Raw genomic sequence first — 12,368 nt, 5'->3', positions numbered from 1 at the left:
TCGTTAACTTATTGGTTGATATATATATATATATATATAAAATATAAGTGATTTCATAGCGGTCAATTTACAAGATCAACAAATTTTTGGTCAGATAAATTTTATACAATTATGATACAATATTAATTAAATTAATTTAATTTTATAAAACTAATTCATAAAGTAAAATTTGCATTCATATATAAATTATGAAATATTTTTATTTTTATATAAAAAAATTATAATAATATTTATCTTTGTCAAATTTTTATGACCAAATCTCATCAAGATGTTTTTTATTTATTTTCTTATAAGTATGAATGAATTAAATTATTTTGTTTTAGAAAAGTCAGGAAAACAAATGTAGATAATCATTGATTAATATGAACTTAACTTTTGTAATTGTTTCCTCATTTTCCTGTTTTTGCTACTTTTTTCGAAGAAGAAAGTTTTTATATCCTTTATTATTCATAATTATTTAACTATAGAATGTTATCAAACTTCTATAATTAATGGCATTTTCAAGCTTTAGATTTTAGATTAAGGGTGAGGAAAAAAATTGGTTTCGTCATACTCTTCCATTTTTCACTACTTTGATCCGTTACAAAATTATTTATTTAAATCTTATTTTTACATCTATATTTTATAATATTTTTATAGTAAATTACTATTTTGTTTATGTAAATTTTAAAAATTAAAAAATCCAATTTTTTAATATAAAATTTTGGAAGCCCTCTCTCCGGCATCTATCAAAACATACTTTATATATTCTCTTTGTCATTTCATTTGCAGCTTCTTTCTTTCTCCACCTGTTTTTTTGGAATTTGATTTGCGTATTTTGAATGTTAAAAATTTATGTATTATGTTATTTTTATTTTTTTATAATTAAATTTTAATTTTATTATATTTTTTTAATATTTATATAATATATAATTTTTTTATATTATTATATTAATATTATGTTATTTTTTTTAGAAAACATGAATTTGGATTTAAAAAACAATTCAATTTTATCTATAAAAATATGAATTTGAATTTAAAATCCAATTTAAATGTTTGGATTTAGATTTTCAAATTATTTTTATAAAAAATATAGATTTGAAATATAAATTTAATCTAAATATTTGGATTTTTCAAATTTATTTTCATGATCACCCTTAGTTTTAACACTTGAGTAGTAGGCCCAAAGTATTTTTACTTTTTTTTTTCTCTTGTTGATGTATTAAGCTTCAAATAGAATAAAAAGATTGGTCAAGATTATAATAGAAGTTAAAACAAATAATAAATAATAAAGATTAAATTAAATATTGACCCATAGCATGCTGCAAGAACGATAAGTATAACAGTGGCGACCAGAGTTTATCGAAATATAAAAACCTTATGGATAATTTGCACAATCAATAAAGAAACTTGAGTTTAATATATATAAATATAGAAAAAATACTAAGTTATTCAAAGAATATTTTTTATAATTATAAAATTAAAAGAAAATATACAAATAAAAATAAGGATGAAAAACAACTCATAACTTGATCTTTACTTGTTTTTTTATTTTTCACATATATTAAAAATAACAAGACATACTTATTTATTAAAATAAATTTACTAACATAATCTCAATCTTTCAATAAATACAACATTTTATATGGTAAGATAAAACGTTGATATAATGCTTATGGGATATTAAAAATAAAATAATTAAATTTTCATTAAAAAAAAAGTCAGTCAAAATTTTGTAATTTTTAAAAATAGAATAAACCTCAAATGATTTTAGGACGGACAAAGTATGTGTGTGGGATTGGTGAGAGAAAAAAAAAGGAAAGGAAGATAAAAGTAAGAGAATTCTAGTGTCCCATTATAACTATAGCATGCTAATGTGAAACTACCATCTGATAAAAAGTATGCATACAACATATATAATGTGTGTTTAGGATTTAAAGTTTAAATTTAAGATTTAGATTTAGGGTTTAATATATATATATATATATATATATATATGCATTTCATAAATTCATATATAATTACACTTTATATGATAAGTAGATATGAGGTGTTTTTTAATTTGTTTAAAAAAAATATGATAAACAAGTTTGAGTAAAGATTAATATCTAATTTATCTTAAACCTATTTGATTTGTGTTTTTTTTATGTTAGGATGATATGAAGTATATGCTATCAAGTCAAATGTGTAAGTGTTATCAAAACAAAATGTACACATATTATCAAGTTAAATGTATACTTGTTACTAAGTCAGATGTAAATAATTATTAGTTTCTCACCACCTGAGGTTTTATTTACGTGACACGACTACAATGAAGTATGACCTTTGTTAACGTGAGTTTTATGTTTATCACATCATCCAAGACACAGTACCAATATTAACGTGAGTTTTATGTTTATCGCAACATCTTAGCATATTGTTTCTTGAGTGACTTCATCCTCATAAACAAGATATTCATTTCACTTGAGCGACATACCTACCGTTTGAGTGAAACATCTGACACTCGAGTGAAATGCAACTTGAAAGCAACATTGTCTTAGATTTGTCATTGCTCTAATGACCACCTTGTCGCTTAAGCACTACATTCAATGCTGGAGCAATATCCATTTTTTTGGAAGAAATCTAACAAGTTCTAGAAACTTATCCACCTCTAATGCACGCTTGAGCATCCATCCAAAACTTGAGTGCTAGTGAGATTTATCATGCACCATCACATGTAGTGACACATGTACATCACCTCACCTCTCGCTTAAACTTTCAAAATTCATACTTTAACCACCGATCATATTGTTTGAAAGTCTTATTCAACATTCAAATGATATGCTTCCAGAAGAGAGAGAATTGTCTCGACCTCTCTCTCGCTCGAGCTAAAAGTGATAATTTAACTTATATAATATATTGTTTGAGCGACCAAAATATCACTTGAGCAAATTAAACCAATTAATATATCATTAATTTACGTTACTCGTTTGAACGACAAAGTGTCACTCAAGCCATATTTAACCAAAACTAAACGAAATAGCAAAAACACAACATTTTTCACGAGTTCTTATAACTTTCAAGAAATTATTTTCTTCTCGACTTCATTAACATCATTTCATACTTATAACAACAAATAAACCAATACCAACTTAAAAACTTATTCCTATAATGATATAATTCACATACATTTAAGTCCTTATATTTACACAACCAAACAATCATCACTTTATAGAAAGAGTAATATTAATTTCTCTTAAGCAAACTTTTATTCAATGATACCTTCACAAATTTCTAATCAACTCTATCAACCCAAATTATCTTTCACAAATTTAATCCTACAATGACCACATTTCCCTTTAATATAAACTCCAACAAAGATAAAGAAATTGACTAAAACTTGAATAAGTTATCTATTTATCCTAAGTTATATTTAATCGATCCAAACTATTTTTCATATCACCAATCTGTGAACATATTTTTTTTATAATTAAAAAGAATGTAGAGAGAAAAGTAACTTTAAAAACTTAAGACTGAAGGTGTAATTTTTATTTATAAATGTTATAACTAATTTATTCTAAAATGACTGAATCTTACAAAATTCTATTCATTATAATGGTGAGCATCAACCCAAATAAAAGCGGATTAAACATGCCATTTTTAATGACAAATGAAATCTAGAATATTGTGTGATTCCAAATTTCACCATTAATGTAACTACTTATTTAATACCCTTATTTTTATTTTTATTTTATATAATTTATTTGTAATGTGAAAAGGTTATAAATGATATATTTTTATTCTATCTATTCTGCAACTTATAAATATAATGTCTTTTAAACTTTTTTACATTATTTTGATTAAACTTTTGTAATTAGAATTATAATTTTTACTTTTTTAAAAAAAAAAAAAGTGGTGAAGAGTTAAGTCATGACAATAAAAACTTTGAAAAAGGATTTAAAATTATATTCTTATGCGTAGTAAAATAAACAAAATAAAAATAATAAAAGTCTGTATCATGCATGAAATTTTAACTTTATCCCTAAATGAAAGGAGAGAAAAATTATGATGCCCTAAATATGTTAGTAATCTTGTTAGTGGTAGAATCCAAAGACAAGAAAAATGTCTAAAAAAAAGCGATTATATGGACAATCCTAATTTTTTATACAACCACCTTACCACTCCCAATACTATTATTTTAATATTTTTTTATATTATTTAATTACAAACTTACCCTTTATTATATATATTTATTTTTAAACCTATCACATCAAAAGTGATATACAATTCCAAAAATTGTCAACCTATTATTTTCAAAAAAAATATTATTCAATCTATTTTTTATTTGGAGTTAGTTAGACAAATCCTATAATTATATGGGATACAGAAATAAAATTATTTAATGTACAAGTCTTTCCTTCTTTTTCTTTTCTAGAAGCATAATATATTTTTGTAAATGTGTTGTGAGAGTAATTTCTATAAATGGATTTCTTGCGACAAAAAATTATTCCAATCATATAAGTCATTAAATGATTACGATTGCGTCAAAAACTATTTAATAGTAAAGTTTTTACAGATGCTTTTGGATAAACTTCTTATTAATTTATAAGAGAAGAAAATGAAAAAAAAAACTAATAAAATTTTATTAAAAAAACAATGATTGAATACTTGATTAAATAACACAATTTTTGGGTATTTTAAATGCATATTTTTTATAATAAAAAAAGACAATACAGGGGATTTAATTCTTTAATTTATTTTGTCTCGGTCTACTCAATAATGTTTCTTTTGGATTACATTATATTATAGTGATAAAAATTTCTTGTTATTAACTCACATAAAATTTCTTTCATTCATTCTTCTATTCAACTGAATAAGTAAAAGCTTCTGTTGTAAAAAGCGGTAATCATAAATTCGAATTATATAAAATGTTAATAAATCATAAAATTAACTAAGATAAACTATTTTTTAAAAAAATGAAGCATTTTTTCATATTTTACAATAAAATTCATTTAATGTGCTCTTAATTCATTCAAGTTAGATGGAGAGGGGACATCTCTCGAAATAAAAATAAATTTTATTACATATTTTATCATTGATACGTACGTCTTAAAATAAGATATTTATTCAGCTATCGAATAATTAAATCTTTAAACTTAGATAAAATGTAACCAGTAATTTATAAGCAAATAATCTGGATATTCATGATAATAATAATAATAAACAGTTATACCATATCCAACTACAAATCACTATTAACAGTAAAATTATTAACTTCAAACATACCACGTATAAATATTTTACAAATATGAGTATTAAACTTTTTTTAAAATGTGTAAAACAAAATGCAGAAAATGATATTTTTTTTATTCAAAATAACTCTTTAAACAAAAAACAATTTACTTTACACTGATTAAAATTTTTTATATTTCTCTTATTTTTTGTTTTCAATATATTCAACCAAACATGCCATCTCAGTCTTCAATGCATATAGAGGACAATTTACTGTTTCTTTAGGGTTTCATTAAATTAACTTATATATATATAAATATAAATTATTTGAATTTTTTTCTATTAAGTTATAATCAGATATCACATAGAATATTTAGGAGTAAACCCTGTGACCATCTTCTTCACCTTTCACCGAATGAACACACACCATAAAAAGGACAAATAACACAGGAGAAGGGCGAAAAGAAAGAAAATTTCCACTGTATTCAGTTTCATCTTTTTTAAAACTGAAACTTTTTGGCACAAGCACTATAACTCAACAAGGTAGGGTGATATACAAAAGGAAAGAAAACCAAAACCCTTGATTCCAAAGAAAAAGAAATAGGAAAAGCAAACCCGAAAATTTGAGCCATTTTGTTGAGAGGAACCTCCACTGTAAGCACCCACACTTCATCACGTATAACACATTTACAGCTACATTCACAAAACTCCCCTGTACCTTCCATTCCTCTCTCTGCACCCCTATTTGTGGAAAGAAAAAGTATCTTTCTTTTGGGTCACAGTTTTTTTCTTAAAAGCGTTTTCTTTCCTTTCCGGGAATACTGCCTCAGTTCCGTTCGTTCGAGGAATCCTATGTACCTGTTCATCTAAGCCGCCGCAACTGCCCCCGTACGGAACGAGTAGCCTTGCGCCTTGTTTGGCGACGTGGATTTTCTTTGTTCCTTATTCCTCAAAGCTTTCATCGATGAAGAAAGGTTCATGTTCTTCTCTTTGGCTTCGTCTATCTCTATTTGTTCTTGCCTGCACTCCTGGCTACAAAACGGCGTGTCCCCTCTGCAACAAACAATTCTAAACCCAATCAGATCTAATTCACAACGGAAAGGGTCTTAGGGTAACCCAAAAAAAAATTAAAAAAATGATTTTTGCAAGAAAGGGTGTTGGTGGCGGTGGCTGACCTATACATGAAGATGTCTCTGTTGTCCCCGAGTGACTTTTTACAGAGGAAACAAGCGGCGAGGAAGTGAGAGTGGTGGTCTTCGAATCTGGTGTCGTGGAATCTCTTAGATCTCGGTGAGAAAACGGGAAGGGTGTTCCTTAATCCGGTTGTGGAGTATGAGGTGGCGTAACCGATGGTCATGGACCTAGATACGAAATTGTTGGCTCGATGGCAGGCATCCATGTCGGTTAAGGAAGCCAAACCGTGGTCTTGTTCCAAGTAAGAAGGTCTCGATGGGGTGGTAGACCTGGAGGAGCACATGAATTTGATTTAAGGTTTGGTTTAGGAAGTGATGGTGAAAGAAGGGGTGGGAAGTGTAGAAGAATGTGGAAGGAGATGGTTTTATAAATAGGGTTGATGGGAGGAATGGAGGAAGATACGGTTTGGTATTTGGAATGGAAGACCAAAGAGAGAGAGAGAGAGAAAGAAACAGCGGCAGGTTTGGTTCAAGGAATCCTTGAGAGTGAATCTATTGGCTGAAACTACCTGCATCAAGACCGTTCAATTTTGTAATTTTTTTAGAAATTGTATGATTGGGGGCGATAGGCAGTTGCCACCAGAGTTAGTGTAAATTACAATATGACTTTCACTTCAAGCTGCAGGGCGTCTAATAATTTCACTGCTATTAACTTTTCACCACTTCTTGTTCTTCAGGCCATCTTAATTACATCTATTTACTTTTAGATATTAAAAATTAGTTTTCAATTTTAAGATAAATTACTCTATAAATTTCTATTATGATCAAACCAATTTCAATATATGTTTATATGGTGGTAACCATGATAACAGTATAAGAGATGAAATTTGATTATATAAATTATACATTTATTAAACTAATGTTACTATATAAATATTTACAATTTAATTTTACGTGAACAACTATTTTTATGAAGGTCATTTCTCATTATATAAATGATTTTTTCTATTTTTTTTTATTACATTTTATCTTTTTATATCCATCTCATTCATTATATACTATATATGCTTATAAATATTAGTAATGATAATATTTAAAACTGACAGAAAAAAATGAAATAAAATTGCTAGGTATTAAATATCTTTTAAAACTCAATTTTTATAACTACTTTTAGTTTTAAAAAAGCGTTTTAATATTGAAGAAACAAATTAATTTAACTTCATTTCACTTTACTCATTTTGTGTTAAAATTTATATTCTAAAATCAAAAAGTGGAAACCACTTTTTAAAATTAACAAAATTCAACTAAAAGATGAAAAATAATTAATTAAAAATATTCTCATTAAATATTTATATGAAATAATAATTATGGTTGAAAATAACTATTCTAAATTACGATAAAAAGTGAAGGAGGAAAAGAGGGCTGTTTTGGGCAGAAAGAAAAGATCTTTCCCAGTCCGAAATGGTAGGTCCTATTTTGGACCAAAGTAGGCATGTATGTCAGAAAGTTGGTCTCACTCGCGCTTTTCTTTACGTGTGGCGCGTGCGTCAAAAAATTGATGTGCGAGGGTAAGAAAAGTGCGGGCCCAAACTCGTGCAATGCGCCTAAACGTAACAGACACACTGCCCCTGTTCTTGATGCACTTTTTCTCATAAATAATTCATTTTCACTGAATTACCTTTTTATTATTTATTTATTTTATTGAATTTCCTTTCAATGGAAAAAACAGTTTTATTTTATTTTTTGAAAATTTTGAAGAAAATTAAAATTTAAAAAAAGAGTTAAAGATAAATGATTTAATAATTCAATAAATAAATAAAAAAAAACTATTCAATTAAATTGAATTTTAAAACTATCAAATTCAGCCAAATCAAACTTATATGTAAATTTATGATACCACTGCTTTTTATTTTTACATGTTTATTAGATTATAACATAATTTATACTTATTATAATTAAAATTATACAACAATGAGATATTTTAAATTTAAATATTTGAAATTATTATTTACATAATACTTTTTTAAAAGAAAAAGAAGAGTAAGACTCGAATGAATAAACCAATCAATCTTCCTTAAATTGAATTAGATCAAATTAAATTAAATTTTGAACTAAAATAATTAGATGATAAGAAAACTAAAATAAATAAATAAATACTTTCGTACTAATAAATTAAAAAAAAAATATTTTCCCAACAAACAACTTTCTCGGATCAAATTCATTCTCTCACAGGGTAATTATGACTTCCGCAATGTTAAATTGAAAAGCATAAAAAAGTTCAATCATTTTTTCACAGACTGTTATCTTGGTGAATAACATGTGTTTAATTTTATGAATGAAGAGTAATGAATTGTGTAATAAAGTGAAAGATTTGGTAGATGTGGAACCATTCGTTTAGAAAAAAAAATGAAAATTTATATAACGAAATAATTGTTTTTCAAATAACATAAAACTAAAATTAAAAGAGAAAAGAGAAAAGACAAGATAAAATTTGCGTTACCTAAAAAATTAAGAATTTAAATAAATAAATAATCAAACATTATGACGTGACAATAATTTTAAAACAAATAAAAATAATTAGATACATGTTCTACACATTTTAAAAAAAGTTAAAATAAAATAAAACAAATAAAATTTATAAATTATTTAATAAACTAAAAATATTTTACAAATGTAAGTCAATTATAATATAAGAATTTAATATATATATACATATATATATATATTCATCATGCTTCTCATATTTAACTTAAAAAAATTAGATATGATCTATATTTATATACATTTTACTTATAAAATACGAAATACAAATTAAAAATATTTACATTTGTATATTTATTTATTATTCTAATTCTAATTATTTACCTTGGAGGTTGTGGTAACGCGCCTGGAATGTATGTGGAAAAGCATTCCTAGGAGTATTGTTTTCCCACTGGACCAAAACCTGCGGTTTTGCTTTTCCCAAAACCTTGCTTCTCACTCCAGGACCTTGATTTGACGTCATAAATTCTTTTAACTTTTTTCGAAACGAGATTCTTTTGTCGTTTTCTTGGACAAGGGCCCACTTCACAATACCATCGACACTTTGGGGCCCACACCCATCATGTTGATGATAATGCATGGCATGACTTGTTCCATAGTTTTATGACTTTGGGAATCGCTTATTTTTTTATTAAATTAATCTATTTAATTATTCACGCAAAGGACAAATTAGAGACAGCACTTTTCCCAAAGACTAGTAGTGTACATAGCCCACTCTACACGACCCACCTGTTCCCCTTCTTTCAACGCTCTACACGTGCCTTGGTACGTGCCATCATCCAACACATGTACTTCTCTTTCGCTGCCACGTGTTCTTGCTTATTCTCCTCACTACACATTTCTAAAATCTTATGTCACCTCCCTCAAATTCACAAATTTACTGTTCCTTCCCTCTTAATTTCTCTTTAAAAATAGTACTCTCGCAGATCGAATATAAAAAATATTATTACTTTCTTCTGCTATCATATTATTTTATTCTTCTTTTAAAACTTTAAAACTTATATATTTATCAGTTTTAGCTAGTCTCTTATACTGTAACCAAAGTATTTATTTTAAAATATCAACGTTTTATGGATTTTAAATTTTATGATTACCAAAATGTATAATTAATCGTTATCCACCATTTATGCTTGGCTAATTGGTCCTCAAAAGTTTCAAATAAAGCATTTTCCATTCGATGCTTAAATTGGAGTTGGAACTTGGAAGCATTTGGAGTAGTTTCTAAGCAAGGGTGGTATCTAAATTGAACATTGAAATAGTAAATATATATCTCGACACCAGTTTTATTTATTTAATATTTTAAAAAGTTATTATTTTATTATAAGATTGTAGAATAGTTGGCTTTTAGTGTTAGAGTGTGAAAAATATATTTTTTTAAAAATTATAAACATTTAGCTGAAACTTCTAGACACTCAACTAAGGCAATGCATTTTGTGTGTGTATACATTTAACCTTGTTATTGAAGATTGATGAGAGGATTAAGACATTTGTCAATATATGGATTTGGAGATCAAGATCCATGTAAAGTCACAAGGACACAATATCAAGTGTTTAATTTATATGATATGATGAATAGTAAGTTGAAGTTAAATTAATTTTTTAAGTACTTACATAAAGCTAAATCATTAAGGCTGGTTTATCGTCCGATACGCTTCGGTGGTGACTAAGCTACATTCTTTGTGTGTCCCCATTAGCTGCACATGAACAGCTATAAACTATATGCTATGTTATTGCTTTATTCATTAATCAAAGATTTGTATTTTTTTTTATTAAAACCGAATATATTCTGTTTATGATTCTAGACAAACATTAGAAAAAAAGTATCACGCATGAGACATCCAGAAGCTACCCAAGAAAATTAGAACTAAAAAAGATCTTAAGTCTATGTTTAGAAGTGGTCAATAATAGACATTTTGAATACTTCTCTTGCGGTTATTTAAGTGGGAATTGGAGTGGAGTCTATGGTCTGATTTTTTTTTTAATTATGAATCATCAATAATTAATTATGTATAACGATAATAATTGATGTAAAAAATAGTAAATTAATTTATTTGACCATTTTAGTAATTTTTAATTCATACCAACCAACCATTTTTTTTTTACACAATCTAAAGAAACATAAATGAATATATCCCGATTTCAAAGTATTGAAAGAAGCCATGAAAGAAAAAAATATGCTAAAAGAAAACGACAATTTGAAAGTGATAGATGACTTGACATAAATAAAAAGTATTTTTACAAAAATACAATTTTGTGGTGTTGTTAGATAACATTTGATGGTGATATGTTGACGAATATTTCTGGAAAATAGATTAATTAGATTATGGTTCTCGAAGTAAAAGAATTTTATGTGATAACATAACCCTCAACAACGTATGTGGTGGTAAAGAATGAAATTATTGGAGTTGAAAATGACACGTGGCGGTAGATATGAAGAAAGGGAAAATCATGCAGGGAAGTGTTTTTTTGTTAATTTTTGGGTCTCATGCTTTTCACTGGGTTCCTTTTGTAATGAGTGAAAGATTTGAAGCCTTACCAACTCTCAAAAGATGTATTCCAAGAACAGAATTTTCAATGGTCCCTGCCAACAATTCAAAACAACTTTTACTTCTCTACCATGTTGTGGCCTTTTCTACCTCCACGGGTAATTTAAAAAAAAATTAAATAATATGCACATTAAAAAAAACATTGTATATGAATACATTGTATTTTAAAACACAATTTCTAACAAATAATTTTTATTTTATTTTACTTTTTAAAATTACTCACAACTATTGTTTTCTAAAAATATAGAAGTAGTAATTTAAGATAATTTTTTTTTGGAGATCCCACATCGACTAGATATTAGAGTCTTTTATAATATATAAGTATGTACAAACCTCAGCTCATCGAGTCGGTTTTATGGGGTTGAGTTTATCGGTTTTATGAGATTAAGTTAGACCTAAATACACTTCGTAATATTATTTCTTTAACAAAACTGAAAAAAAATCATATTTTAAAATACAATTTTTTTTTACTAAAAAATATGTATGACTTACTCATATTTTATTATTTTTTTTTAAAAATAAATTAGTTTCTTCCATTTTATAAAACACTCCTTGTGCATAAAAGCGCCGCTTTAAGCATTACAGTAGTAATTTTACTGTTAATTAAAAACTAATAAAAAATACAAAATTATAAACTAGACTTGTAAAGGTTATAAATGTATGTGATTTTGATCAATTTTCCTCTAAACATAGATAATATATTTAAAAGAGTGTGTTGTCAACATTCTTATGGTCAAATTTGGTGTTTCTAATTAAACGATTGATTTTTTTTTTATCTCAATATTATTATTATCAACTTTGTAAAAGTGTTTTTTCTTAAAAAAAAATAAACTTGTATTTGAATGGCGAGTCATCATAAATATATAATTAAGTTTGACCATTTTATATAACTATTTATTATTATCAAACAAAACCACATATTAAATTTCATAATAAGAATCTTTACCAATCAAGCTGT

General features: G+C 26.3%; 1 protein-coding gene across 1 annotated transcript; it reads right to left on the bottom strand.

Moving 5' to 3' along the window:
• Positions 1-5,646: 5,646 nt before the first annotated feature.
• LOC137808148 (FCS-Like Zinc finger 2-like) lies at positions 5,647-6,784 on the bottom strand. Its single transcript, XM_090299644.1, has 2 exons — positions 6,366-6,784; positions 5,647-6,243 (listed from the first exon to the last, which is right to left on the bottom strand). The coding sequence occupies exons 1-2, from the start codon at positions 6,665-6,667 to the stop codon at positions 6,057-6,059; spliced, it is 489 nt and encodes a 162-aa protein (XP_090155770.1). The 5' UTR covers positions 6,668-6,784; the 3' UTR covers positions 5,647-6,056.
• Positions 6,785-12,368: the final 5,584 nt, after the last annotated feature.

This window comes from Phaseolus vulgaris, chromosome 3 (genome assembly GCF_051622355.1).
Source record: "Phaseolus vulgaris cultivar YP4 chromosome 3, ASM5162235v1, whole genome shotgun sequence".
NCBI classification, from domain to species: Eukaryota; Viridiplantae; Streptophyta; class Magnoliopsida; order Fabales; family Fabaceae; genus Phaseolus; species Phaseolus vulgaris.
This window is presented reverse-complemented; position numbering and strand designations above follow the sequence as displayed.